This window comes from Anabrus simplex, chromosome 4 (genome assembly GCF_040414725.1).
Source record: "Anabrus simplex isolate iqAnaSimp1 chromosome 4, ASM4041472v1, whole genome shotgun sequence".
Lineage (NCBI taxonomy): Eukaryota > Metazoa > Arthropoda > Insecta > Orthoptera > Tettigoniidae > Anabrus > Anabrus simplex.
Genome location: NC_090268.1, coordinates 255,321,064 through 255,348,879, shown reverse-complemented (window position 1 = coordinate 255,348,879; position 27,816 = coordinate 255,321,064). Strand labels below are relative to the sequence as shown.

The 27,816-nt window shown below is 38.4% G+C and overlaps 1 protein-coding gene across 1 annotated transcript in view; it reads left to right on the top strand.

The window, feature by feature from the left end:
* Positions 1-2,236: 2,236 nt before the first annotated feature.
* Positions 2,237-27,816, top strand: part of grh (grainy head) — a 190,892-nt gene continuing 165,312 nt past the window's right edge. The window contains exons 1-2 of the mRNA XM_068227385.1: positions 2,237-2,376; positions 11,443-11,733. Coding sequence (XP_068083486.1) covers positions 2,237-2,376; positions 11,443-11,733 — 431 coding nt within the window. The remainder of the gene's footprint in view (positions 2,377-11,442; positions 11,734-27,816) is intronic.

The following is a 27,816-nucleotide window of genomic DNA, read 5'->3' as shown; positions in this document are numbered from 1 at the left end:
AAGCGGCCGTGGCCTTAATTAAGGTACAGCCCCAGCATTTGCCTGGTGTGAAAATGGGAAACCACGGAAAACCATTTTCAGGGCTGCCGATAGTGGGATTCGAACCTACTATCTCCCGGATGCAAGCTCACAGCCGCGCGCCTCTACGCGCACGGCCAACTCGCCCGGTCATCTGTGAATGGATGTATTCGCTATTGCATGTTTCTGTGGTGCTTGATAATGTGATTGGTTTTATGTAAATGAAGATGTGTATGAAGGCAATCGCCACACAGACCCTTAGCTGGAGGAATTAATAAATGCGGTGAAAGTCTCCGGCCTGGCCGTGAATTGAACACAGGGCGCTGTGAACAGAAGGCCACTACGCTGGATACTAATCCAAATATCCGTACGTATATATTAGCTAGAATATCTCTTGAATTTTGAAGCGAAAGCTAGTGATCTCCCTAGAGGCTATTAAAACCCTTGAAGGAGTGGTAGGTGAAGATTTCCATTATCCGTAACTTCGGATTAGCATTTATCCAGCCACTTCTTTTCCGTTGTTCAGTATTAACTCGGTACTTTTTTCTGACGAAGCCTGAGCGAGACCCCGAACGTTTTTCCTCTCGAAAAGTGATAAATCTGGGGATAAGGTCATTAGTATAATTACGCCTCTCTTGTATTTTCTAGGCCGGATCCGTGTGCCTGAAATAAATAAAATTGAGACTATCTTCAATGGGATGTAGCAATGTGTGTCGAGATATCTGCTCGTAGCCAGTTTCACCGTTTAGTCTTGCTCAAGTCACATTCGCGGAAGACGCTTCGTCGCTACTTGCCTACGTATCATGCCACCTGATGAGCGGTCAGCAGGGTCGAAAGGTCTCGTGACCCTATACCGTTGGGAGAACTTAGTGTCATGACACATTTCTTAATGTAAACTCCGTAGTTTCTATAATGAAAATACCTGTATATGGAGTTGCTAACCATGAGTGAACCGATGCCCTCATTCCCAAGGAATGTCGAAGTCGTTTTATTCCTTTCAGAAAGACTGCTTGCTGGTGCCTTTTCGCGCATTGAAATTTTGATATTGGTCCTATAAAGTCAGTTTATAATAATGTATTTTCACTTAGTGTTTTAACTTCGAATAGAAAACTAAGAACCATCGCAAATTGAAATTTCGGAAGTATGCATATATTGCTTGTTTTGTTTAGTTTGGCGAATTCAAGAAAATATAACAGCTAAATAATTCGGACAATGATTTTTAAATTATTCTTTCAATATCTTTGTACCATTCATTGTTTTGGCCTCATAAGTTGGTACTATTTTATTATATTATACTACTTATATTAAATTATATTTTCCCTTACGAGAGGAAATTCGAAATATCTCAGATTGTAAGTTTAAAGGATATACTAATAAGTTTGTTTACTTATTTACCGATTTTTTACGTCAATTTTCTTTTTAATCACACTCTCTCAAAACCCTTGTATTCTATAGTGGTTTAATCTAATCGTATTTTAACGCTGCTGCCCTTAATCATTTTTACTCGTTCGGTTTAATAAGGAACGTGAGTGAAAGTGGTGCTATTTTTTTGCATTGGTTAAACAGGTATTTGAAAGAAAAATTGATAACTGCTGATCCTCCACACATTAATTGACAAAGTAGTACAATTTTTTGTTTTCATTCTTCATTCAATTTTAGTTAAAATGTATTTAATTAGAACAAGATCTAGCATTTAATTTTATATTTTTTAAAATACAAATATCTGGCCATAATGTGCAAAATTATTACGTCAGTGTTTCTGTCGTGAAAATAGAGTAATCAGAGATTAATATAAGAATTATTTCCGAAGGAAAGATACTATTATAATGTATTTTTAATTTACATTCTGGGAGATATTATAATTTTAAACAATTTAGGGCATATTTAGATCATATTAGATCATTGCGCCGGGCTGAGTGGCTCAGACGGTTAAGGCGCTGGCCTTCTGACCCCAACCTGGCAGGTTCGATCCCGGCTCAGTCCGGTGGTATTTGAAGGTGCTCAAATACGTCAGCCTCGTGTCGGTAGATTTACTGGCACGTAAAAGAACTCCTGCGGGACTAAATTCCGGCACCTCGGCGTCTCCAAAAACCGTAAAAGAGTAGTTAGTGGGATGTAAAACAAATAACATTATTATTATTATTATTAGAGCATTGCCTCAGGTCTTATAGTCGTTGTTGTTGTTATTATTATTATTATACTACTTAGTGTTGGCAGAATGTATTCAGGGCATATTCATATGAACCCACTGTCAATGTTCGTACGTATATCGCTGTTAACCACTCGTCCACCAGGAGGCATCACGGCCACTCGCGTGAGGTTTGCTGTAGAGCACGCTCGTCGTTTTGTGAACAAGAAGTAAGGAGAAAATAATGCCGTAAAACAATTAAATGTACTCCCCTAATTATTTCCCACCAATTTAGAAGTTACTGCTTTACTATACGTATACACGCAAGGACAAAGAAGAATATTTCCATAACGCGAATGTTCTACCAACTCTGTGTACGGCAAGTAACACAGAATAGCAGATGAGACAAACTTCGTGCCAGACGTTTATGCATCATGAATATTGTAATGTGACAACGACTGTGTATCCAAATCGTTACTTGGTCAAGCTAGGAGTGTACGGTTTCGTCGGTTTCTAGATTTTAATGACGCTGGTATATTATTATCCTGCAGAAAGAAAACTAATTTCTCTCGAACAAAATAAGGATGGGTCAGATCAACAGGTTGTTTGGGTTTGTCATGTGAATAGCTCAATAAAAAATATAGTTTTAGACGTCCCACAAACGATCTGTGTCTTTAGTAAAAGAAATTACGACGTGTTTGCAAAAGACAACAGTGTTCCGAATTCTGTGAAAAACTCACTCATAAATAATATCGTTATCAATAGGTTCTGAATAGGGTGCTTGTAATGGTGGGTCTGAATGTCCTTTTATTTCGGTTCGGATTTTATGAAGCTAGTGGTCTCTAATGCAGTATTCTCTTACGATGTTTTATTCATTTGAAGGTACTTTTTACCAACTTGATGATGATGACGATGGTGATGGTGGTCTTTAGTGCTTATTTTGAGTATTTCTGAAGTTACTGGGGCCACCAATTTCTTTCAAGCGAATGTGTCTACCCGGGATCGTCCAGGTTCGATCCTCGATCATCTGAGTGGAGAGTCTGTAACTAAGCCACTACTAACCACTCCCCTGATGATGATGATGACGATGATGATGATAATGTTTGTCGTTTGGGTCATCAGACCAGCTCTCCATGCCACCCTCTCCTATCCTAACTTTAGCTAATGTATCCTACATCTACCTTAATCTACTTTCCATATTTATGCGTGTTTACTACTACTATTCTGGGTATCTCAAGGTGTGTGTTTTCATTTTAATTTCTATTTCTAGTCAGATTTCACCGCATCATTCTCCTCCCAGCATCTCGATTCATTTGCCCTTCGTTTGTGATGCAATCTACTCATCTCACCCTCAGCGTTCTACTGTAATGCCACATTCCAAACATGTATATTATCTTCCTTTCATACACTGCCACACTCTAGGCACAACTATTCAAAAGCATCTTTGTAATTCCTATATCAATGTTCGAAGTGAAGCACATTTCTTTTCTTAAGATAGATCGTCCTCGGTTGTGCTATTCTGCATGTTAAAGCTAGTTACGGAGTAAGTATTTTTTGCACCGAGCGAGTTGGCCGTGCGCGTAGAGGCGCGCGGCTGTGATCTTGCATCCGGGAGATAGTAGGTTCGAATCCCACTATCGGCAGCCCTGAAAATGGTTTTCCGTGGTTTCCCATTTTCACATCAGGCAAATGCTGGGGCTGTACCTTAATTAAGGCCACGGCCGCTTCCTTCAAACTCCTAGGGCTTTCCTATCCCATCGTCGCCATAAGACCTATCTGTGTCGGTGCGACGTAAAGCCCAAGCAAAAAAAAGTATTTTGCATTTCTCGACGAGTAACAGTTATATGTGCTTGGAAACCTGCGAGTAGACTGTACATTTTGATAGCAACTTCAGTTATCAACTCCGTAAAACGTCACGGATTAAATAAGCCGTAAGAAACTGTGTCGTATTGTTTTCTTTAAGAGAGTCCAACTCCTTGGTTGATTTGTCAGCGTCGATACATTCGCTTCTGAGGGCCTCGTGTTTGATTACTGAACGGTTCTGGTAGTTTAACCACGTCTGCTTATTTCCTCTGATTTGCAGATTGGGTGTTTGTCCCAATGCGAACTTCTTCATATGGCCTGCACAGAACTCGCCATACTACCAACCTCTACATACATTTGGCATCATAAAGAGCATCGGAGCGTACAAAAGGGCCAAGTCTAAATCTGCGAAACTATTCGCATTCGCGACTACACCGGAATGTGAGAAAAGCATAACATAGTGTGCTACGTGGGATGTGAAGGAGCAATACCCATCAGTTTACTTACATGTCGTCACCTCCTCCCATCATTCAGAAAGCTCAAGCCGTTGTTCTTCTCTCACAGAAGTAATTCCTTCCAAATAACAACAATTGTTGGGCTGCAATTCGACACCCATCGGCGTGATTTTCTTCTGAGATAAATATATGATGCCGAACAGTGTTAGGGTGTTTTGTGTTCTCTCTCTCACTCTAAGTGTTGTATAAATATGATGGTCACGTCATGCCAACGGCAATTCTCCGTAATAACCCTCCCATTTCGTGTGTGTGTGTGTGTGGGAGGGGGGGTTGGGGGAGGGGCAAGGCCATGGCTAGAGACTGTTAGTTCGATCCCCAGCTCGTTCTCTCTAAGATCGACACAGTTAAATTTATCGTGTATGAAACTACGTCCATTTGAGCACAATATGAATAGATAAGTAAATAAATAATAAAAAAACAGGCTGTACACAATAATGGTAAAGACGTCAGGAAGCAGGACGTCTCAATTTTCGCTTCAATCTCGATCAAGGATTTTATTCTTAGTCAGTATATTTCCATGATTACAACTGAGAAGATATTTGATACGAAAGGCAACGAGGCTGTAAAAGCAAAAGAGCGCAGTTTGAAAATCGTGACTCAGAACATCCCAGTAGGTATCTGAAAACATGATCCCGTGTAGCTATAAACTTTCATTTCGTCGTTCCGTCTACAAAAACCACTATGTGATAATATTTCGGGTTTGAACTCTGACCAGAGAGGTTCTCTCATCTAAAGTTCAGTATTACATGAACTCCGACGAATTTTCGTTGTAAGTGATACATGTGCTGCGGGTCAGTATTTCTCCCCTCAGCATTGTGCCTGTATTTCGACGCGCAACGACAATTTGGTTAATAGTGGGTTACAACCCGACAGCAATCTGAAGACTATTTTCCATGCTTTCCCATTTTACATTGGGCAAATGCAAAGGCTTTATTTTAAGAAAATTGCCGCTATTCCTAGCCCAAACTTGTCCATCTCACAGGAAACCTACCTGATTAGGGTTCCCGTACCATTTTCTTAAAAATTCAGGATATTTGATGCAGCAAGTCTGTACATATCTTTTCATATTTACCCCCCATTTCAGAGACAGATAATATTAACGATTTTATTTCAGTATTAATAGCACAACAAAATAATATTAAACTGAATTTATTTTGTACAGTTACACATTTATGCCGAACGGAGTGGTCGCGTGTCTTAACTCGCTACGGTTTTGTCCAAGCTGTGCATTCGGGAGACGAGTTTGTTCGAACCCGTCTATCGGCTGTCCTGAGAATAGTTTTCTGTGGTTTCTCATTTTCACTTCAACAAATTCCGGGACAGTTCCTATGCATAGGTCATAGCCGATTTCTTCCACCTCTTTACCCAATTTCATTTTCATTACATCCTTAACTGAGCTTGGAGTGGGGAAGGGAATTTGAACCCGAAAACATGCAATATAATTTCATCTGAAGTCATCCCTAACCCCGTATCAAGAAAGGGTACTAAGGGATAGACATACACGCATTCTTTCTGTTTACGTTGCTCTTCTGAGTACTTGTCAGATCGTGAAATATTTGTTAATATTACTTCTTTATTCGTGAGGTAATAAAAATATGCAACAAATGTCATGTTGTCATAATTGTATTGCAACGTTAACATTGCTTTATTTGAAGTCACATATTCCTTTATTGAATAGATTGAAAAACGCAAAGAAAATAAAATACAAGCTTAAACAACAGCACTAACAACGCAAGGAATGGCAAAGAATAAACGAACTTGTAGCGTTATCAGTACGTATGAATTCATAATCAAGCATACAGAAAGGACTAATCAAGCTTCTTGTAACTACAGAAGCAAGTCACAAACTCTGTGATAATTAATCATTCTACACTACTCTTTTCCAGAGAAAGTTGATAAGGATTTTAATTGAATGTGACTGTTTCAGTTTAAGTAAATAACTAACCGCCAAATTATGTGCCTTAACATTTTCCCCGTGTTAGTAAACATTCAGAACATTTGCAAAAATTAAATATTTTAGGCGAAACAACTTTTTCGTAGCTAAAATTCGAGATAATTTCGGTATTTTTGGACATATGGCAACACTATCTCGGTTCGTGTGTCGCTAAAAGAATTACAAAGAAAATCCCGATGATTTTGTGATAAACAGAAAGCTTGGTCAACATCTCATTTCTTACAGTTTTTAACTGACTAAGGGTTTGTTCTGCTATATGGTTATCTTTGTCACTGCTAACATCTTGAGCGGGACGTAGTAGCAGCGGTCATCGTCACTGGCTTCTCTCCAAGATGACCACAGTTCGAATTTCGGCCAATGCGGGGATTATTCGAAATGAAAGTGATATACTTGTGATTCGGATTCCACATGAAATGCAGGGCCTGTGACTATGGTCATTATTAGGGCTCGGATGTTTAGGAAAAGTCATCGTTTTTTTTTTGTCTCTATTTTCTTGCCTGATTGGATTTCGGTGCAAATCAGGTGATTATCGTAACAATTAAGAAGTGATTTTTATTTGTCATATAAACACATATTTTGGCTATTTTTGTCATAAGGTCATATTTTGAGCTATTTTCGTAGAAACGTCATATTTCTCGTCATATTTCGGCGACAGCTGAAGGTAGCTGTGGAAAATCATCTTCAACTTACCGAATGCGAACTAGTGTTCACCAAACTGCTTATCGGTATCACATCTGTAGTTAATACACGTTGAATAATCTGCCTGTTCTGAAGGTTTCATCATTGATCCAACAATTAGATTTGAGACCAACGAAAACCAGCCGGAAGAGGTCGATGCAGAAAAAAGAAGAATTTATGAAGAAACGGCGGACTTCTACAAGCAAAAATATAAGCTCTCATCCATTTCTGTAATCGGCTTGATGTTAGGTGCTCGAGGAACAATACCTGCATTTTTTGTCAACTTCTGCAATACCTTTGGGCTAAATAGAGATTTTATCTATAACATCGCCATTACCACACTCAAGAAGTCCATCATGATCTTCAAGAACCATGCTTGCGGACCTCAAATAAATGTTTGACATGCCTCACTCGACTGCCTACATTTAACATCATACGAACACATTATCTATTGTATCCACATCCATTATTGTTGTGAAGGTACTCTTTGTCTTTGGGCAACCTGCAGCTGTTGCAGGAAGATTGTATAATAATAATAATTTCCAACAGTTTGTCAGAAAGTCTGACATATATTAAGTCCAACTTTGGAATTACAATATATCCAGTGCAATTACTCGTTTAGGAGCTGCTAGCTTAGAAACTCATGCAAGTACTGAAATTGTGAGAAGTGTTGAACTTTCAGTACAACAATCACATGGAATAGTTGGCGACAGTGTAAAGCGGAAACTTCAAAACGTGCTTAATAGAAATGACGGTTTTTGCGTGTGTGCAAGATAAATGATGTTCTTAGAGCAGAAGGTACCAGTACACTTCAAGATGAGTGCATACTCGACAGTAGTGGTTTAATATTATTTAAATATGCAACAATAACGTCTTGTGACGAAGAAAGGAGCTTCTTTCCTTACAAGAATGTGTTAAGTGATAATCGGACGTCTTTCTCGTCTGATGCTTTGAAGATGAATCTTTTCATACAATTTAATTGCACCCGCGGAGAAGAATGAAAAAGCTATGCGAGTTTACGCAATACGCCCTGCCGCCCTACCATAATGTATTGAAAGACACCTACTTAATTCGTTTTGTGGTGCTCAGTTTAAACCTTACCGCATTTTAGTAACATTAATGAAATCTGGGCCTAAACTTTCCAAAACATTTTTTAAAAGTAGAGTGATTTCTAGTTTTTTTTCTTATTTCAAACCACCAATGCAGGGTGAAAAATTGTTTTGACTTCTAAAATGTTGTGTAATCTGATAATGTTAGCAAACTTACTAATTTATCGGTATGTAGTCACAAATCAAATCAAAGACAATAGACTGTGAATAACTGCTTAACATGCATGTTCAGAAAATGAATATGAAAGTAAGAATAAAGAATTTAGTTAACAAATATGTATCAAAGGAATTGCCGTTTCGATTTATAACTTATTTTCAAATGACCAGATTTAAATTACTCATTTTCGGATCATATTTTGTAATTTTTAGGTCATATTTCGTCACTTTTAAGGTCATATTTGCTTGCTTATTTGGGCTATTTTTAGGTCTTAAACATCCGAGCCCTAGTCATTATATATGACATCATGCAAGACTAGAAGATGTTAATAATGATGATTTCACGTCCCATCAACTACTCTTTTACGGTTTTCAGACACGCTAAGGTGCCAAAATGTCATCCCTCTGGAGTTGTTCTAAGTGCCGGTAAATCTACTGACACAAGGCTGACGCATTTGTCAAATGTTAGGACCGAAGCCACCGACATGGGCTCAGAAACCGAGAACCGCCTGAATTAGTCAACCCGACAGATTACTTCTTTTAGTATCCTGAACCCTTTCTTCTGCCATGTCCAAAGATAATCTATACCTAAAGTCGATGATTTGTCAGGTTTCTCCCGATCTCTTCCTTAAGCTGCTTCAGTATTGTGTTTTCAGTATCGTGTTTTAAAGTCGTGAGATCTTTTGGTGTGATAGTCCTCTAATTTGTCCATTTTTTGTACGTCTACTTTCAAAATAAAATTTTCGAAACATGAACATGATTCGCCACCACATCATAATTTTACATCAGTATTTTATTTTCAAATCTTTGAAACCGCCTCAGTCTTTCCGAGATAGTATCGTACACATGGTTTCAAGATCGTGGGCCGATTGCGATCGCGGTCGAGGTGGTTATTTTATGACGGGAAGGTAGTATTGTCGTCACTCCATATTGTAATTAGTGACATATTTAAGACCACTAGTGGAGCACTCTGAGTCATACGGACAAAATTAACTCAGTCTTAGGAAACCGTCAAGTAGAGTTGCGCTTCGCTCCTAGATGGCAGGGCGATCGGAACGTCAAAATTACTGCACAGGCCATCTAGGTAGCATCAGTTCACGATGTATGAAAACTTCTATCTGAGCCGTTCTTCTTCTTCTTCTTATAATAATAATAATAATAATAATAATAATAATAATAATAATAATAATAATAATAATGCCGGGCTGAGTGGCTCAGACGGTTAAGGTGCTGGCCTTCTAACCCCAACTTGGCAGATTCGATCCTGGCTCAGTCCGGTGGTATTTGAAGGTGCTCAAATACGACAGCCCCGTGTCGGTAGATTTACTGGCACGTAAAAGAACTCCTGCGGGACTAAATTCCGGCACCTCGGCGTCTCCGAAGACCTTAAAATGTAGTTAGTGGGACGTAAAGCAAATAACATTATTATTATTATTATTATTATTATTATTATTATTATTATTATTATTATTATTATTATTAATAAATAATAAATAATAATTTACTGCCCAATATGATTTTCAACTCTGAAAGTGAGGTTAAATAGGACAAAGTAATGCTTGCAAATAAGTAATTAGCAACTATTTATCTTGTAAATATTCTTGCTATTTATGCCCTATTTAAGAAAGCTCTTCTTCATTAACAAACATTATGGGGGTCTTAATTGATATGACCCTGCCTGATAGCATTTATTTGCAAACTCGCGAACCTGGTATTGACATCATATTTAGCAATGTTTAATCGTCCTTTTCAGGGTTGTTTAGCCCGTAAGATGCCTATAGAGTTACTTTCGAAACTTGTGTACACTGTGATGCTTGCAGTAAATAGGACAGTACCAAAATTAATCGGAAGTGTACTCTTCTACTTACTGTTTGTCAGAAGGTTTGAATTGCTCCATACTAAGCTTCCTTCAAAATGCTGCTATAACAAGCAGACTGGATTTTGAGCACCAAGTTGGTCTTTCAAGGTAAGATCTCGAAGTTTACGATCTCTTACCCGGATACTTTTATTATATCATTTTCATTGCATCGTTCAATACCATCGCATCTTTTCCTTCGACACCCCCTCACTAGTGACATCTTCGATAGTCGAAATTCAAGAGTCTCTTCAATTTTAAAATGGAGATAATCTCTCTCTAAATTATACAAGATTTTAAAACAATCCTCATTATGTAAATACGTTATTACTCCAGCATAGTGCCAACTACTCCGGTAATTTATCAGTAATTTCGGTACAGTCATAGTTTATTTTAACTAATTCCTTGTATAAAACACAATCATAAATGTCTCAGTGAGTTAGTTGTTAATTTAGAGGATTCTTTCGAACTATTTGGGCATTTCTTCTTGAAATTCAAGAAAACACACGGGTAACACATTAAATAACCTAGTTCATGAAGGAGAAGCACAACTTTCATATTTCTGGAAGGAAGACTACGAGATTAGATCATTCGAGGAATAACGGAACGGGGCTGTAAAGCCACGAAAGTCTGAAAATGGTAAAGTAAAGAAAGTCTTCTACACCTCGCAAATGTAGAACTATTGGTGTTGGGAAACAAAGTTAACGAAGGCAGGTCGGACTGGAAATGTGACAAGAAGTGTGGTATTTTTAAGTGGTACACATGTCTGATTCAGCTGGGAGACTATATTCCTAAATCTCTCACGCAAAGCTATTTTGTGATTCACTCTGAAATTGCTAACTTACGATTAATGTTCCATCCAAAGGATCGATGGAAAACTGATAGCTGACTTCCAGCTGTCTACACGCTGAAACTTTTAAAATCCGAGAGATTTTGTTTATTCAATCTATCTTCCTCTATCTCTAGTTAAACTTAAAATTTATCGGAAATGTCAAATTGTGTACTGCTACTAAATGTCTTAGTTCGTTTAGCGTAAATAATATACAGTAATTGCATGACTTTGTTTCCCTCAATCTTACCATTTATACAACGGACTAGTGATGGTCAAGGGAGTAGGGGATCGAAATGTCTTTGGTTTCAGGGCTTGTTATTTATGTGGAATCCTCTCTTACTAGTGCGCAAGTGCCCTGCACGTAGTAAACGTATGGGTGTCGTTATTGTTGCAGGAAGCGCAAAGAGACGGGCGAGGAGTATCTCCAGGGGCAGGCGCTCACGTCTCGTTCGGGCACTCCGCTGGCCCGCATGGCGGACATGCCATCCGCCGAAGTCGGGGGCGGCGCTGAGGAGAGCTCTTGGAGGGCCTACTACGAGCACCCATTGACTGCTGCCACCACAGCCATGTTGAATATCAGTGGCGCCGGGGCGGACGACCAGAGCCAGGGCATGAGCTTCATCTACGAGTGCTACAAGCTGCCACAGCAGCTGAGCGATAAGGACAAGCTCGCTGAAATTTGGCCGTGAGTAACTAAACTCGCGTAGACTAGCTCTGTTTGGGAGAAATGTCCTTTACTTGTTTAATTTGATCTAATATATGAACTTTGTGTCCCCTACACTATCCTCTCGGTTTCTACTTATTATTTTATTCCTACTTTAGTTTTAAATTACTGTTGACTAGCGAGTGTAATAGCTGAATGACTTCAATATCTCCACCTAAGTAGACGTGGCTTGAATCATAGGCACTCAAAGTGAAATTTTCGAAATGAAAATTCACATCGCAGTGGTTATGATAGCACACTTGAAACTGTACGTCCCGTGGGTTACACCTTAAATCAATAAACACATTAAAACTTTCCCTATTATTTAAACTAAAATTGACCTAAAATTGTTATTTTCGAAGTATCCCACTCAGTACTGCAATTTATGAAAATCTAATTGTAACGGAATATGAGATTACTTCATTTTCCATTCCCCTGAAGTATAATTTACTTATCTTTTTCTAGAATGTATTGAGTGAGAAATCCATCATACGATCACAATACATTCAATTTAATTGTCTATTTCTTTCAACAACAAAATCAACTCAGAGGATTAAAATTAGACCAAAAAAAATATTTGTCCAAAATGTAAATCGTAATTAAATTAGCTTTTAAACTTTCATATAATTTCTAGTAACAAACTGTCATTCACATTTTTTTTTGAATGCCTCTTAAAGAATTGGTCACATGAGGGACTTGAGATTTCGAAAGAGCCATTAGATAAGTTATTTGGGAACGGGTTAAAGGTGAAGTCTTGAAAGATTTATAGTTGTTAACTGTTGGTGATGCTAGTAATGCCATTCCTTATGCAGCCAATCCCTGCTATGAATGATGTGAAAATGTTGCTCATAGGGTCAGTTGGTGCATGTATTTCAGTGGGCGTGGCAGACTGATATGTAATAGCAACTTCTAGCTCGGTGAGGAAAGCAACGTGAAAATACCTATTATTATACTCATTTCCCTAGTATGCCTCTTCAGTAATGCCTAGGCCATCTATGACAGCTGATGGCGGATCTGTTGAGGATCTAACCAGCCTTCGGGCTGAGGACTAATACATACATACATACATACAACTATTGGTAGTCGTTTGGTTATGAGCATATTACCAGTACAGTTCAGGGAAATGTAAAATGTTATTTTTAGCTTTATATAAGGTTGGAGTTACAGTCGTTTGCTCATATTTATCCAATACCTTTCATTTGATCAAACTGTCACCAAAGAGGAATAGGAATGAAATGGATAGTTGTAGTGTCGTAGCGTTCGGAAATTGGTAGAAAATATCATTTCATTGTTTTATTTATTTATTTATTTATTTATTTATTTATTTATTTATTTATTTATCATTGTACGTTAATCTGAAAAACAAATACACATCGGCTGTGTGGCGTAATTGTTCGCCCTCTCTTAATTTAATTTGTGGGGTGGAATACCAACGCAATTTGTTATTCTACAGTTTTTGAATGTAAGAGACCTATGTCAGTAAATTTACTGGTTCATTAAAGAACATATTTTCAGTGCAAAATTCCGTAGATCTGACGTGATGGGACGTTGATTACGTATTATTATTATTATTATTATTATTATTATTATTATTATTATTATTATTATTATTATTATTAAGCCTCCGTGCTCAGACTGCAGCGCGTCGGCCTCTCACCACTGGATACCGTTGTTCGAATCCCGGTCACACCATGTGAGATTTGTGCTGGACAAAGCGGAGGCAGGACAGGTTTTTCTCCGGGTACTCTGGTTTTCCCTGTCATCTTTCATTCCACCAACACTCCCCATTCTCATTTCACAGCATCTATCAGTCATTAATAAATCACTTGGGAGTGGCGACCCGTCGTACTAATAGCCTATATCTGCTTCATTGATTCTATCCCTGACCTGGTCAATGACTGGAAAACGGGTTGTAGGTTTTCTTTTATTATTATTATTATTATTACTATTATTATTATTATTATTATTATTATTATTATTATTATTATTATTGGTTTTATATGTTTAGTTCAGATCTAAGGCTGCACGGTATCGTTAATTACGTACAGGACAGCTCGGTTGCCCAATTTTCAGAACTATTCTCTGGATAGGAAGATATCTCTGATTGGATTCCAAGTCGTACCCTTCCATTTTACCTCTAACAAAAATGTACCTGGTATGTACTTCATGAACTCTGCATGAAATCTGCAGTTAGGGCTCTTACGTAGGGAAGTTTCGAGCTAAGCCAAAGGCCTGGTCACTGCTCATTTTGGAAAGTGTGTGCGTGTGTCGATGGGGCCATGCTACGCAATGCGTGTAGAAGCCCTCGGCCACCAGGTTGATGATTGACAGCGCTTCTTGTTGAGTGGGAAACGCAAGAGTACACCTGTAGCCTGCAGGGGATTATCATTGTATTGGCAATCTTGCGGTCTCAGTGTCATGGTCCAAGCTACATTCCTTCGCACGCTCGTTCTCTCAGCTCTATCCGACTTGCTCCTTTTGCTCTGTAATTGTTGTGTGTTCTTTGCACTCCCGCAAATATTGTATATATACTTTTCTATAATCAGCTGGCCTTCAACTGATAGATCACAAACATCAGCACAGTGCGGTTATGTTTGTTCGTTTTACCCACTCTATTACGTGCTAGATTTATAGTAAACACACTGAATTTTCAGCAGGATATTATTAGTTTGATATTTAAAAAAATCTCAATGAAATGTATTGTTAGTAAGAACCAGCCTTAATTAGAACCTGCCAATTAAATTATACCTAGTCTTCTTCTTCTTTTCCTGCCGCTTTTCCCACACCTGTGGGGTCGCGGGCGAGAATTGCGTCGCACATGTGGATTTGGCCCTGTTTTACGGCCGGATGCCCTTCCTGACGCCAACCCTCTATGGAGGTATGTAAGCACTATTGCGTGTTTCTGTGGTGGTTGGTAGTGTAGTATGTTGTCTGAATATGATGAGGAGAGTGTTGGGACGGACATATACACCCAGTCCCCGAGCCAGAAGAATTAATCAGAAGCGATTAAAATCCCCGACCCGGCCGGGAATCGAACCCGGGACCCTCTGAACCGAAGGCCAGTACGCTGACCATTCAGCCAACGAGTCGGACAATTAAATTATACCTAGTGTGTGCTGTTAATTTCAAATTTTATCTCATTAGATGACCCACTCACAATTTCTCTGTGCAATAATTACTGCGATTACCGGGCGAGTTGGCCGTGCGCGTAGAGGCGTGCGGCTGTGAGCTTGCATCCGGGAGATAGTAGGTTCGAATCTCACTATCGGCAGCCCTGAAGATGGTTTTTCGTAGTTTCCCATTTTCACACCAGGCAAATGCTGGGGCTGTACCTTAATTAAGGCCACGGCCGCTTCCTTCCAACTCCTAGGCCTTTCCTATCCCATCGTCGCCATAAGACCTATCTGTATCGGTGCGACGTAAAGCCCCTAGCCAAAAAAATTACTGCGATCGTGTTTTCCCTACCATTTTATTTTAAAAGAATAAGATGTCGCTGAAGTATTCGTAGTCTGTTTGCTGAGTAACAGTAAAATAATCAAAATGAATGATCTCACGGCTGGAGAAATAAAAGTCGTGAATTTTCCCTAATTTAATTTAGGAAAAAATAAAAATAGTAGTGTTTTTTCATTTGTTCAGAAAATAAATTGAAATATTACAATTCTGATTAGACCTACCCATAATCATTTCGCCGCGTCACCTTATAGCATGCGCCCTCAATTTCTCTTGTTAAGACGTATTACGTGCATCAACAAACATTCCTGTACGTTTTGGGTAGTGTAACCGTTATCTTTCATTCTGGAGATGGTGGGTTCGAACCCATTGACGGCATGCCTGAAAATCGTTTTCCTTGGTTTTCCATTTACACACTACACTACTCCCTGTAGCCATGGTTGCTTCCTTCCTAGGCCTGTCCTACCACATCGTCGCCGTTAGACCTGTCAGAGTCGGAGCGACGTAAAACCAGTAACTAGTATTGGGTCCAAGAGAACTCACATGAAACTTTCGTTACGAAACCAAAAGCTGACAATTTCTTCTTCTCTCTAATAATAATTTTCTGAAACAGTCTTCAGTCTTTGTTCCAGCAACCATAAGAACATTTACTCCGTCGATTAGAAGAGCAAATAAACTGGACAACTTCAGTTTGTTCAAGGTCTCATTTCTGTTGATAGAATGGTAAGTTACGAAAGGAAAGTGTAAGTGTGAAAATCACTGGTGAGAAAGTGATGGTTAATAGTAGTTAGTTGCAGTCTCACAAAAGGGTACAGTAGTTACACTTTCCTGGAAAACTATTATTCGTCCTTAGGTTATAAAGTGCGCGTTATAGCTCATAAAATTAACAATCCATGACCGTAAATACAGACTTCTTGTAACACTAAGTCTAGACTATTCATAGACTTGCTAAGTATTTACAGTTTTCTCTTCAGTGGATATAGGTGGATGAGCTAATTCTTCATTTCTGTAGTATTCGCTACATTGATTACTTCAGGAAACCTTCCTTTTAAAGAAATATGTTCCCTGTTATGTTCTGCGTTGAGTTAAGACGTCGGCGATAAATAATACATTAAGTAATTCAGTTATTCATAGAACATTATCCAGGAAATGTGTTCAAATTAAAACTGAGAATATTTCTTCAGATTATCGTAAGAAACTGACTAGGAATCTCCCACCTGGCGACAGCCCATAATCCAGATCAGTGGTGACCGATTATTTTGAATTAATTTCGCGAATACTTCAATAGTCTTAAATAGTTCATGGACCCTTTGTTGGTGAATTATACTGGTGTATAAATATTAGTTGATTGTGAGACCAGTCTGTCGCTATAGTCCATTGACAAATCGAGTAATGGTGGGTTTCACCAAGGCAGTATTGGTGGTGAAATGAACTAGTTTACTTTCATTCACAAGTTAGTAACAACAAACATATTTTATATTGTTAACTAGGAAATAAGGATCCAATAAAGTAACTAATAATAGACCAGAGCGTTTTCGCATGCATCATCTTTGTAATTACGTGTGGTACAACGTCACGCAAGTGACATGTGACGTCATGAACTTATTGTAATGCGATACTGATACCCATCATCACCTGAGGCTATGAGGGGCCCTCCCTAGCCGAGCATACGATGAAAGGGATGAGGCAGACAAAGCAATGGGGGCAATGGATGTCAGCACTACTCTCAACGGATGGAACAAATTCCCCTGTAAGCTTCCTGAGAAGGGATGGGATGACACACTCTTATGTCCCTCAACAGTTTCCAGGTGCGAATTGTCTAAGCGGCCTGATTTTTACGACCTGTTTCACATCAATTGTTTCCTTCTGGCGATTTTGATCATCATTCATATGTTTACAACCAGAAGATGGTCATATGTAACTACATCAGTCTACGTCAGATTTCGCGTGTGAATTAAAGCAAAGTCTCTCGACTAAGAATGAAGTTTACGACCATTATTCCGTTAAGAGAGTAGTGTATTGAAAACAAACATATACCTAGCCATCAATTACGTTATGCCTCATATTTTCAGTCCTCAAGTAACTTATTTTAAAATTTCAAATAATTTTCCATGTGATCAATTCAGTGGCTGTAAAATACTAGAATAGCATATTAGTATTACTATGTACCACCTACGTGCAAATCGTGTTTTAATAATTTCTATTGGTGTGTCACATTCGTGAAAGGAATAAACACTTCACCTGTCTATACATCATGAAATATAAATAGTCATCAAATTACGTTATTGTAGTTTCCTAAGCAACTAAATCATTTCGTCAGCTTACATGATCCAGGTGTAGCCGCAAGGTTAAGTGGTTATATCGCATTAAAATCGCCGCTCATTTGAGGTTACGCTCTCTTACTTCCGCATTGAAGTCTCTGCACATCGGAGTCGAAAACACACGTAAGATTTGTCAAGTTTTACTAGGTCAGTCAGTCAGTCATCATTGATTTGTACTTAGAACTGTCGCGCAGGTTTTCTGATTCCCATTCAGTTGTTTACATAGTACCTGTATTTTTAAAATGATTTCAAAGAATTAGGAAATTTATCAAACACTTCTCTATGTAACTTACCCCATTCCCCATTTCCCTTTCCAAAACATGGAAATCTCCCCAATTTGTCCCCTTAAATTTCAACTTTATCTTCCTATCAGGTTGTTTGAATATTTTGATATTATCACATTCACATTACCTTCGACTTTCGTATTATAATCTGTTAATGGGCGATAGTAGGCTGTGTTACTAGAAAATGTAATTTACTTACCACATATAGATAATTCCGAGTTAAACCGTTTTTATGCAGTGTACCTTGACTAACACTTCAACAACCCCCTGTGGGTGGGGGACGCACACGAAGAATACACCCACGGTATCCCCTGCCTGTCCTAAGGGGCGACCAAGGGATGATCAAATTAGAACCATGAGACTACTTGTGATTAGTACCACTACGCGGCGAACACCATGGGTCGCCATTACTTGCGCGTAGTACCACTATGTTAGGTACAAAATAGGTTTGTGATTAGTAGCAACAGAGTGCGCTGTCGGCTTTTACAGTACCTGTTATTAGTACCACTATATGAGCGACACGATGGTTCTGGCTTGCCTATGATTAGTACCCATTATGTGAGGAACACCACGAGATAGTACAAGTCTCTTGTTAATGTGATGAATACCATAGGTTCGCGTTGACTGTAAATGGCAGCACAATGTGTGAAACACCATGGGTCTGTGTTTCACGTGCAGATTTCATTACCTGTGAGTAGTACCATAATGTGTGGAATACCGCGAGTTTACGCTACTTTTTATTAGTATAGCAACATGACAAGTACTATGATTCTACTTTCCTAGCGATAAGTGCCATTAGGAGGGGTCGATGACTTGGATTTGGGACCCCTTTAGACTACAAGAATCATCGATTCAGTATTGTGCTATAGAAGCAGTCCCTTGGTCAGTAATACTATTGTTTTACGTCAGTTTCTGTGAATGTGAGGCATTGCGGGTCGGATCCACTGATTGTTTTAATTTCATATCCATCCATCCATCCATCCATCCATTGTCCTCACGTTTTGAATTCTGGTCAGTGGAGGATTTTGTACTTTTAATTTGTCATTACGTTTCGTCTCATTTCGTACCATAAGGGGGCCGATGACCTAGATGTTAGGCCCCTTTAAACAAGCATCATCATCATCATCATCATCATCACTTCAACCTCCGGACCTTACAGGTAGTGAGTGAAGCGAGACCTTGATGTCGAAGTATACTGCCTCTCTTTTGGTTTATAGTAGCTACCACATTATTATTTCCTATCTTCTCTTATTGGCTCTACGTTGTAGTGACATATTTGAGACCCATATGCTTCTTTAGTTTCTTTCGTATAACAAGATGTCTTATTTTGATCGTTGTCACTTTCCAGTACGACCATCTTTGTTAACTTTGCCAAAAGCCAAAGTAAATGTTGAATATCATACATTAAGTTGACGGAAGCTGAAGTCAGACTGCATTGTACGTAGGGTCATCACCAGATAGTGTAATTTTTCCAATCACTCGTTGAGAGAAGATAGTTCAAGCAGTCTTCTCTGGGATAACTTTCTTATTAATACTTCAGTTAATTGCCCTAACTAAAGAAGTTATTTCAGTCTAATGTTAACAATTGTGTCTGTCAGAATTTGGGTTCACAAGAGCTCTGTGACGTTCCGGAGACTAACGACGCGAAGTTGTCGTATTCAAACTCCCTCAAATGTTACAAACCTCAATCGGGATCGAATTCCTTATCTTCGGAACTAAAGGAAAATAACTAACCACCTGCGTAGATGATGTCGGTTCCAATCTGTTTATTGCACCACGTTCTGGGGAGGACTCTTATCTACAATTCTAAAATTTTAATGAATTAAGTTAACACTGAGGTTTGACTGTAAAAATATGATAATATTAAATCCATCTGTTAATTCTTACAAATGTCACAATTTCGTCATTTTTATGATTTTTACACTTACTTCTCGGGTTTATTATATACGACTGACGCGCCTTCACAGACACAAGACGGATTACTGTAAGTGAAGAGGTAGTAGATGGGAGTGAGAAAATTCCTCCTCGATGAGAACCAGATCTGGATTTAAGACACTATGACTGCACTAGTTTTTCTGCCTGTCTCATGCAGACTCATGCATAATGACGTTTCACCCCTTCTGTTTAAAACCGGTCAGGAAACAATATAAGATACTGGATAAAAGCTAGAGTAGCTTTCCATATGGCAGTCAACCTGCCAAGGCCCATCACATAGTGTTGGTTCAGTGAGAACGACATACGCAGGTTTGTCTTCCTTTATTTAAAATATGGTTCGCAAACTTCGTAAGGGGTAGGTAGGTAGATAGTCATGCGAAAGGTTAAATTCAGTCTTCTTCTAAACGTGGAATGGATATAGTAAGGTAGCGTTCATTTGAAAGTGGCACGAAGGACCAGTTCGCGATATACTATCTGCAGGTAGCCAGATCCAGTGATGCTACTTTAAAGAGTGCCTTTTGAATATTTTTAACTGTTTATTCAGAAGGTGGTGACAATATAATTAAGTTTTAACAAGTAGTTGACTGGTATATGATCAAATATGTGGTCTTGTTTATATTAGCGTGTGTTACTAGAATTGCTTTGTGTTTTTTGTTGATGTGTGACTAATTTTGAAATTACGTAGAAAACCAGCATTTACTTCGAGTGAACGTGTGATACTACCTGATGGCATTAATAGGATTTGAACCTAGGACAGTTAGCTATATTCCCAAGGTATATTAGTGGTTTCATATAACATATAGAGGGACATTCCTACTGGATTCTCACCAGGGTGACCGCGGCATGAATCGTCGTCAATAATGTGGCCTACACATGAGATTTTTAAATGAAAATTCGTATCCCTATGCTTCACTTTCCACGTGAAATTAGAGATCTCATGGCTACAGTATGATCGTGATATCAACAGTCACTTAAACTTAAAAACTTACTTTTTCATCTAACACTTAATATATAGGCCTAATAAGGCAGAAGACCTCAAATAAAAACTGTGATATTTCAGAGGTCCCTTTAATTGGTATGGACCTGGTTACCAGAATTTTGTTCCACAAAAGCTTTTCAACGTACTGAAATCCACTGAAACTACCAACCTCATCCTTGATTGAATCTGCTGTTTTGGGAACTGAACAACAATGACTTACAGATGGCGCTAGTGAGGTCTGCATTTAGACCTCAAGAAATTGAACTGATTCTGTTTAATTCTGTTTGAACGTTACTATTTTTCTGTTTTATTGTCAATCAGTTTGAAGTATACACCCAAAGGAAGAAAACAAATTAGGACTCATTAATAAGATATACCACTGAGTAAAGAAAGTAATGGGCCTTGTAATATTAGAAAACGAAAGGCTCTTGAAGCCTTATCGACTATAATAATGTTATGGTTTTTACGTCCCTCTAACTACAGTACTTTTGGCTGTTTTCGGATAAGCCTTAAAAGCTATTATAACAGCTAACTCTGGGCCAAGCGTATGAAGAGTATAACAGAAAGGCCTGATGCCTGATTCGGTTATAATTTCCACAAGTCCCTCAAATTGTATGTCCATGAGGGGTCGGTTACATCTTTAAAGCATATAATCATATCTAGAGACGATTTCTTCCGAGAGTTTATTATGACATTGTAACTCATTAAACGACGAAATGTACGTAGTTTATTCCTCCCCCAGACTTTATTTTCTTAACTTCATAAGTAAATAATGAAATGAAAAATGTATTTTGGAAATACAGTATTTATATGGCAGGACGTGAAGAACGTCATCGCATGCACACCTTGATTTGATTGTAGGTTTTCTTTAAGGGAAATAGTTGTGTTGGGTATCTTATGAGTTATGAGTGATTGAAATAGGTCGCAGACCTGCTGTGAGTAATGTAAACACACTGTCTCGTGTGACCCTGTCATTATCTATGATTGTGAAATAAACAGTCAGCAGACTTTGTTATAATGGTGTCGAACAATTATAATCGTGAACAACAAATATTACAACTAATCTGTCGTTATTAGGTGCGAATGTAGCATTGTAATCCTCAAAGAAGAGTGTTTTTACTGTCTGAAACAGATCATTAACGGTCGGTAATGGTGTGCTTGCCAGCAGAAAGCATTGAACTCGTTCCTATAAATAGCTCCTTGGTATTTGACTCGTCTTGTCGGCAACAAACCGGTCCCTGCTTGATCAGACACGCCCTCCAGTTTCCTGTAGCCGGCAGCCCTTTAACTTCCGTATAGCCACGTGAAGTAGGGTTGGTATCCATGCCAGAACGGGGTTTGAAGTGGAACGTCTTTACTTGCGGCGCCAATATTTGCATACAGAACTCTTCATCTAGAGGTCGTTGCGACTTGGGTTAGGAATTTATTATCAGTGACTTCCTGGTGCTGCATTAATTATGAATGAGACTTTCTGATAGTAACCTCCTTGAGGACCATCTCTAAAATAATGATATAAATACCTTCACGGTCTCTAAGGAAATCAAATCTGAAACAAATCTCATACAAATAACTAGGCCTTAGTAATTCTTTTTGAAAAAAGTATCCTCGTTCAAAGCTGACAAAACTTAGATTGTCTAATATTCTTGTTACGTAACATATGAAAACCTGCGTGTTCCTGAAGCATTCTCGGCACGAAAAAGTGGACATAGAGCTGTACTTACGCGATTTGCAGTCTCTTAAAAAATAATAGTTTCTTCTGCCATCGTGTTCCTATACTGTTCCAAATCCTTCCATGTTAATCATTCGTGTATGTGTGAAATCTTGGACACTTGATCACTTCTTTCTCATGATTAGCTTGTTGCATAATTTACTTGCCTTCTTCTATGACTATATCGAATCTCATTTAAAATTCCCTAATGTACTGCGTAAATGAAATGTTCCATCAAGCAATGGTTTTGCACTCATTTCATTCAATAAGGTTTCCTTTCTTTTGGTTCCGTCCCTTCACAGAAATCTGGCTACCATTCTAGAGTATTTTTCCTGTACCGGCGTACGATTCGTGTACGATTCCCGTGTATCTTGCCTTGTATAAGTAATGTGTGAACGCACATTTGCCAACTTCTATTTTCACTAGCTGCTGAGTGAAAATCTTTATATAGACTTTTCCAGTCTGAAATATCGTGAGAAACTTGCCTCCCACTAACTTGTCGGGTTCAGTCTACGGAACATACAGTAGATGATTGTGAAATATACTTTTTTTCGGCAGGCTCATCCTCAGCTGATAGTTGCTCAGTTACACTTCCTCTTAAAACAATAACCGCCGCCGCCACCACCACCACCATCACTTCTATAAGGTATTCGATTAGACAAATTCATGATATATTCTTAGTTTGTCATCTTGTATTAACCTAAAGAAATGGTGTAATGATTTTTAAAGATTTTGCACTAAATGTCTTCCCCACTTATATTAAATCCTAATGTTAAATAAGGATAGTGAACTCAATAAGCTATACATTCTTTTTTTTCTTTCGAAGGTGAAGCTTCCGCTGCAGAGCGTTGAGTGCTCTTAAGCTCGTTTAAAATTCGTTGCCGCTGGTCATACCAACTCTTGTTTTTATTGACAAGCTGATGGAGCTCAGTTAAGGCGGCTTTGCGTGCGCTAGCGCTCCCTGTGGGCTACACGTGACATTGGGCAAGGGTATGTGGTGTCCAGCGAACTTGCTCTACCCTCTCTGCCTTATAAATATATACATCTGGTTTGGGTTTATTATACAGGATTTTAATTATTTTTCAGTAGGCCTATATTGCAAGATCTTGTTAGCCGTTTCACTTCTAAATGCTCAGTATTAGAGCAGTTCACTATCGAAGTAACACAGAGTGAAATTAATTCTAACATTCGTACATAAATTATTCTCTAGTTTATCTTAAGGTTCAGTTGTAGAAACGAGGGAGATGGTGTTATCTTTCTGACGTTATCCTGGTTTACAAATCAGTGTGTAGTGATTAAAAATATATCGATAAATATTCCTGGTACACAAGAGTGATAATAAAGTTTCTTCCTGAAGTGATGGTGGTGGGAAACATCTAGCCAATTTCTCCTCTACCAACTTGCTTCAGGCTTGGTTACGTATTAAAGACCATTCTGAACTTGGTAACTTGCTTAGGCAAATCACTGATTCATCTTACGATACATATTTATGAAATGATGAAAAATAGAGAAAAGTTACAGTTAAGAAATTACATTACGTTAGAGAAATAATTTGCTTTCTTGAGATAATGTGCTTGTGCTTCCTTGTCTGAGATAGGTCTATTACTAACATGATGGCCCACTCTTATCCAGCCAGTTTCAAATCATTTTGCTGGGAATCCTCCCAATGTTTATAGAAACAAATATCATAGAGGACAGTAACTGTATACACCTTCCGTTTCTTATCTTGATCGGAGTATTTTTCCATCTAGAACCTACTGTACAATTTTTCACTATCTGCTGGTCCGATTAAAAAAACCAGTGGCATAATATATAGATTATGGCAAGAGACGACGAAAATAATTTTCGCTAGGAGAGAAAATATATTACCTTCATCAATCAGGGACAAATTTTACCAGCCAGGATAATTCCTTTCCCGTCCCACCCATTAATTCGTACTCTGCTGGTACAGTTGCATCGGTATTGTACATGCTACTCCTCACTTAAAAATTCGTTAGTACAAATAGATTAGACTTGAAAGTATACTGATTGCCTTGAACTTTTTTCTCTAGTGGAGATTTTTGTTTTGTACACTTCGTCCAAGGTAACTTCTAGTTGGGGGAATAGTTTTCTGTGTATGAGTAAATTATAATAATATTCTAATCTTAATTTATAGTTAGCAAGGAGAATTTGGAGTATGTAGCTCTTTGCTAGCTTTGGCATGGATTTGAGCAGGTTCAGTTGCTGTGATCAGATTATGTCATGTTACTGCAAATCAGATGTTAACACTGTGAATTTAAGTTCATTCAAAAGGCGTGCATTTACTTATGAAATAGCTGGGTAGAAAAATAGAAATAATAGGCAATGTGTAGGCCTAATTGAAGTCATTACTTTGTGTAAGGGCTGGATAAAATTACGTTACAAATCACTGAATTTATTTCAATGCTGCTTGTTATATATATTGGCACAATGATTTCTTCAGGCTTATTTCTCTGGTAGCTAGCGGCATTTTGGAAGTTAACGTATTCGAGGCAATTTAATAAAAAGAGGATTGAGATGCCATGTAGAAAACTGGATCAATTAAAATATTTAAAGTAATTTCGTGTCCTCGTCTCTAGGTGGTACAGCTATTTTCAGGCGTATCCCGAATGGAGGCGAGCTGTATGCAGCATTTTAACGATATGGCAGCCCTCCTGCCATCCTTAAATCTCTGACATTACCGGGAATCGAACCTGGACCGTCGAGAACAGCAGCTAATAGTGCTAACAGTTTGCTATGGTGGCGATTATTATATTAAAAAATATATTATAAATCGTGAAATTTTGGGCATTCAAACAGTAACAAAAAAAGTGAAAATATACTAGGGTAATCCATTCCTTACCAGTAATTTGGGGATGAAACATTCAGACAGTTTTGCAACGGTTGAAGGTGGGAAACTCGCCCCCTGCCCTTAAAATAACACTGATCTCGGAAATGGCTCGGAACCCGACTAAAGTGTATACTGTCGTTGAATTTTAAAAAACCGCCATGTGAAATATTTCAGCTTAGAACTCTGGCCAGAAAGGTTCTGTCAGTTCAGGTTCAATATTCATGCAGTAGATGAAACATTTTCGTTCTTAATATAGGCTGTGTGCTGCGGGTCAGTATTTCTTCAACATCGTCACATAGCGGACTCTCTAGGCGTAACGACGACATTACCTTTTCTGTTTGCTTATTTCTACTGTAACATCTGCCTAGGAATTTCCGTTTGAAACACACGTATACTACATTTTCTGCCTGATTTTACAGAAATAATATCAGAATAATTTTATATACAAAAGTAAGAGAGACGTTCTCAAAACATCATAACACTGCATGGAAAAGTAACGTAGAAAGTTATATGCTAAGGCGGACATTTTGTGAAAGTTCTCGTTTAATTCGTGAAACTAATTTGATTTATGTCCTTATAGTACACAACTGTATCGAAATGAATACATCTTTATAGCTTCTGGCCAGTGAAGAAATTTGCTCATCCACTAAGAGATTTATTATTTACTTATTTCAGTCTAGATGTCCCAGATACACTAGACTAACAAGAATTGTATCTCAGTTGAACTAGAGCCTGAAGTTATATAAGCATAACTAAAACTGCAGGTAGGGTAGGCGTTCTATAAATTCAAGTTTTAATAGCCTCTAGATATAAGCCCCCACATGATGAGCATTTTCTCGGTGAGTTACAAATCTCTTGTTGTCTTTGTTAAACTATAATTTTCTTGATTGTGGCTTTTGAGCTATTACTTGTAGATAAAGGTGGGGAATAGAAAGTTAGTGTATTACTGGCTGTACCATCAAAACGTTTCTCGAAATTCAGGAGCTGAAAAACTACTGACCTGTATTCTATTAATAAGTTCACGTCATATTTCTCCGTCGCCATCTGGTCAAAGTTTTGTCATTTTATTCACTTCATGTTTCATTTTTCCCATAGGTCTTCAAGTGTAGTCTTTATAACATGATATTCACGTGAAGGCAAACTTCACTGCAAAATATAGTGGAATATCCAAAACACGCCAATCAGTGTTGAAATTTTGATGAGAAATAGTCTTAATTCGATGTCATACCCAGCGTACACCATGCCATGCTTGCGTCTCCTACGTTCTTTCATTATGTCTATCCAGCATGTAGCATATTCTGTATCTACTTCTAGTTCATTCATATCTTCTCCGTTTTCGATCCATCCTGTTCTAGTTCTTCTGACGGTTCCTCACTGAAAATACTTGGAATGCTATCCTTACTGTTGTTGGCCGAAATCATTCTTGCGACATAACCAGCCCTCTGCATCCATCTGCTCTAAATTATACGTCATGAACCACAGTGCCTGAAACGAACGAGAAAGCAATATAGCGGATATTTTATTAATGTCTAAGCCACTAGAAATATGTATGAGCTCGTGTTTATTTGCTTAACGAAATATCTATGTTACTTAGCGAACAGCAAAATTTACTGCAAATTACGTATTTGAAAGCTATGAAGTTCAAAAAAGAAAATTTCTGTGTACTTCAGTGCTTCAAAACTTACTTTAAAGTTTCTTTCTGCTGAGGACAGAATATGCATTAAGATCGTGGCTTATTTTTATTGCACCTCCTGGAAGAAAGTCGTCCATTATCTGGAATTTGATGGCATATCTTTTTAAAAGATCCCTTCCTTATGGTCGAGTAACAACGTAAGAGAGGACTCATAGGTTGACCTCGGGTTGCGTCATACATAACCCGGGGCTTTGCTAATGAAATGCAGTGAATCACTCCAATCAAGCCATTACTTGTGTATGTGGTATAATTATGGTGAAGTCTTGAGTTATTAATCAAAGCGAGCAGGGACTTTCTCCAGCGCCCCTAATTGGGCTGTCGCAGATTTAGGGCTGTGCTGTTTGTGGCTAAGTGCCAGAACTCCGCCTTCCTTCGCCTTGCAGGAAGTGTCAGACTGTCCACATGTTAATATGGTTTTAATATCGGCTACAATGCGAGGATTAGGTGAGAGCTTATAAGAGGCCGCAGTCTCCGCTGACAGCCTTGATACGTGACTGAAGACCCCCTGCTGCCACCACGTAGATGTACAGTAGAAGGGTTTCACTTGGTCCATGAAATGCTGTTAATATATTTCCGTTTGAAGTCATTCTGAGCTTAGAAGTATTTCGCATGTCAATCGTGCTTTAATTCGCAAGTGGGTTGAAAAGCGAGAAATAAACTTAGCCTGAAAGCGGATTAATAATTGTCTCCTAAAAATTGTGGGTTAGGTTAGATTGAAGAATCCTGTTAGATTAAAACTGATTTTAGAACATGGGCAATAATCAACTTGTAGCCTACCATCAGTAATTAGTATCTTGATATTTGAAAATATCATTATGAGAAGTTGGCCTACTCTCATCTAATGAAT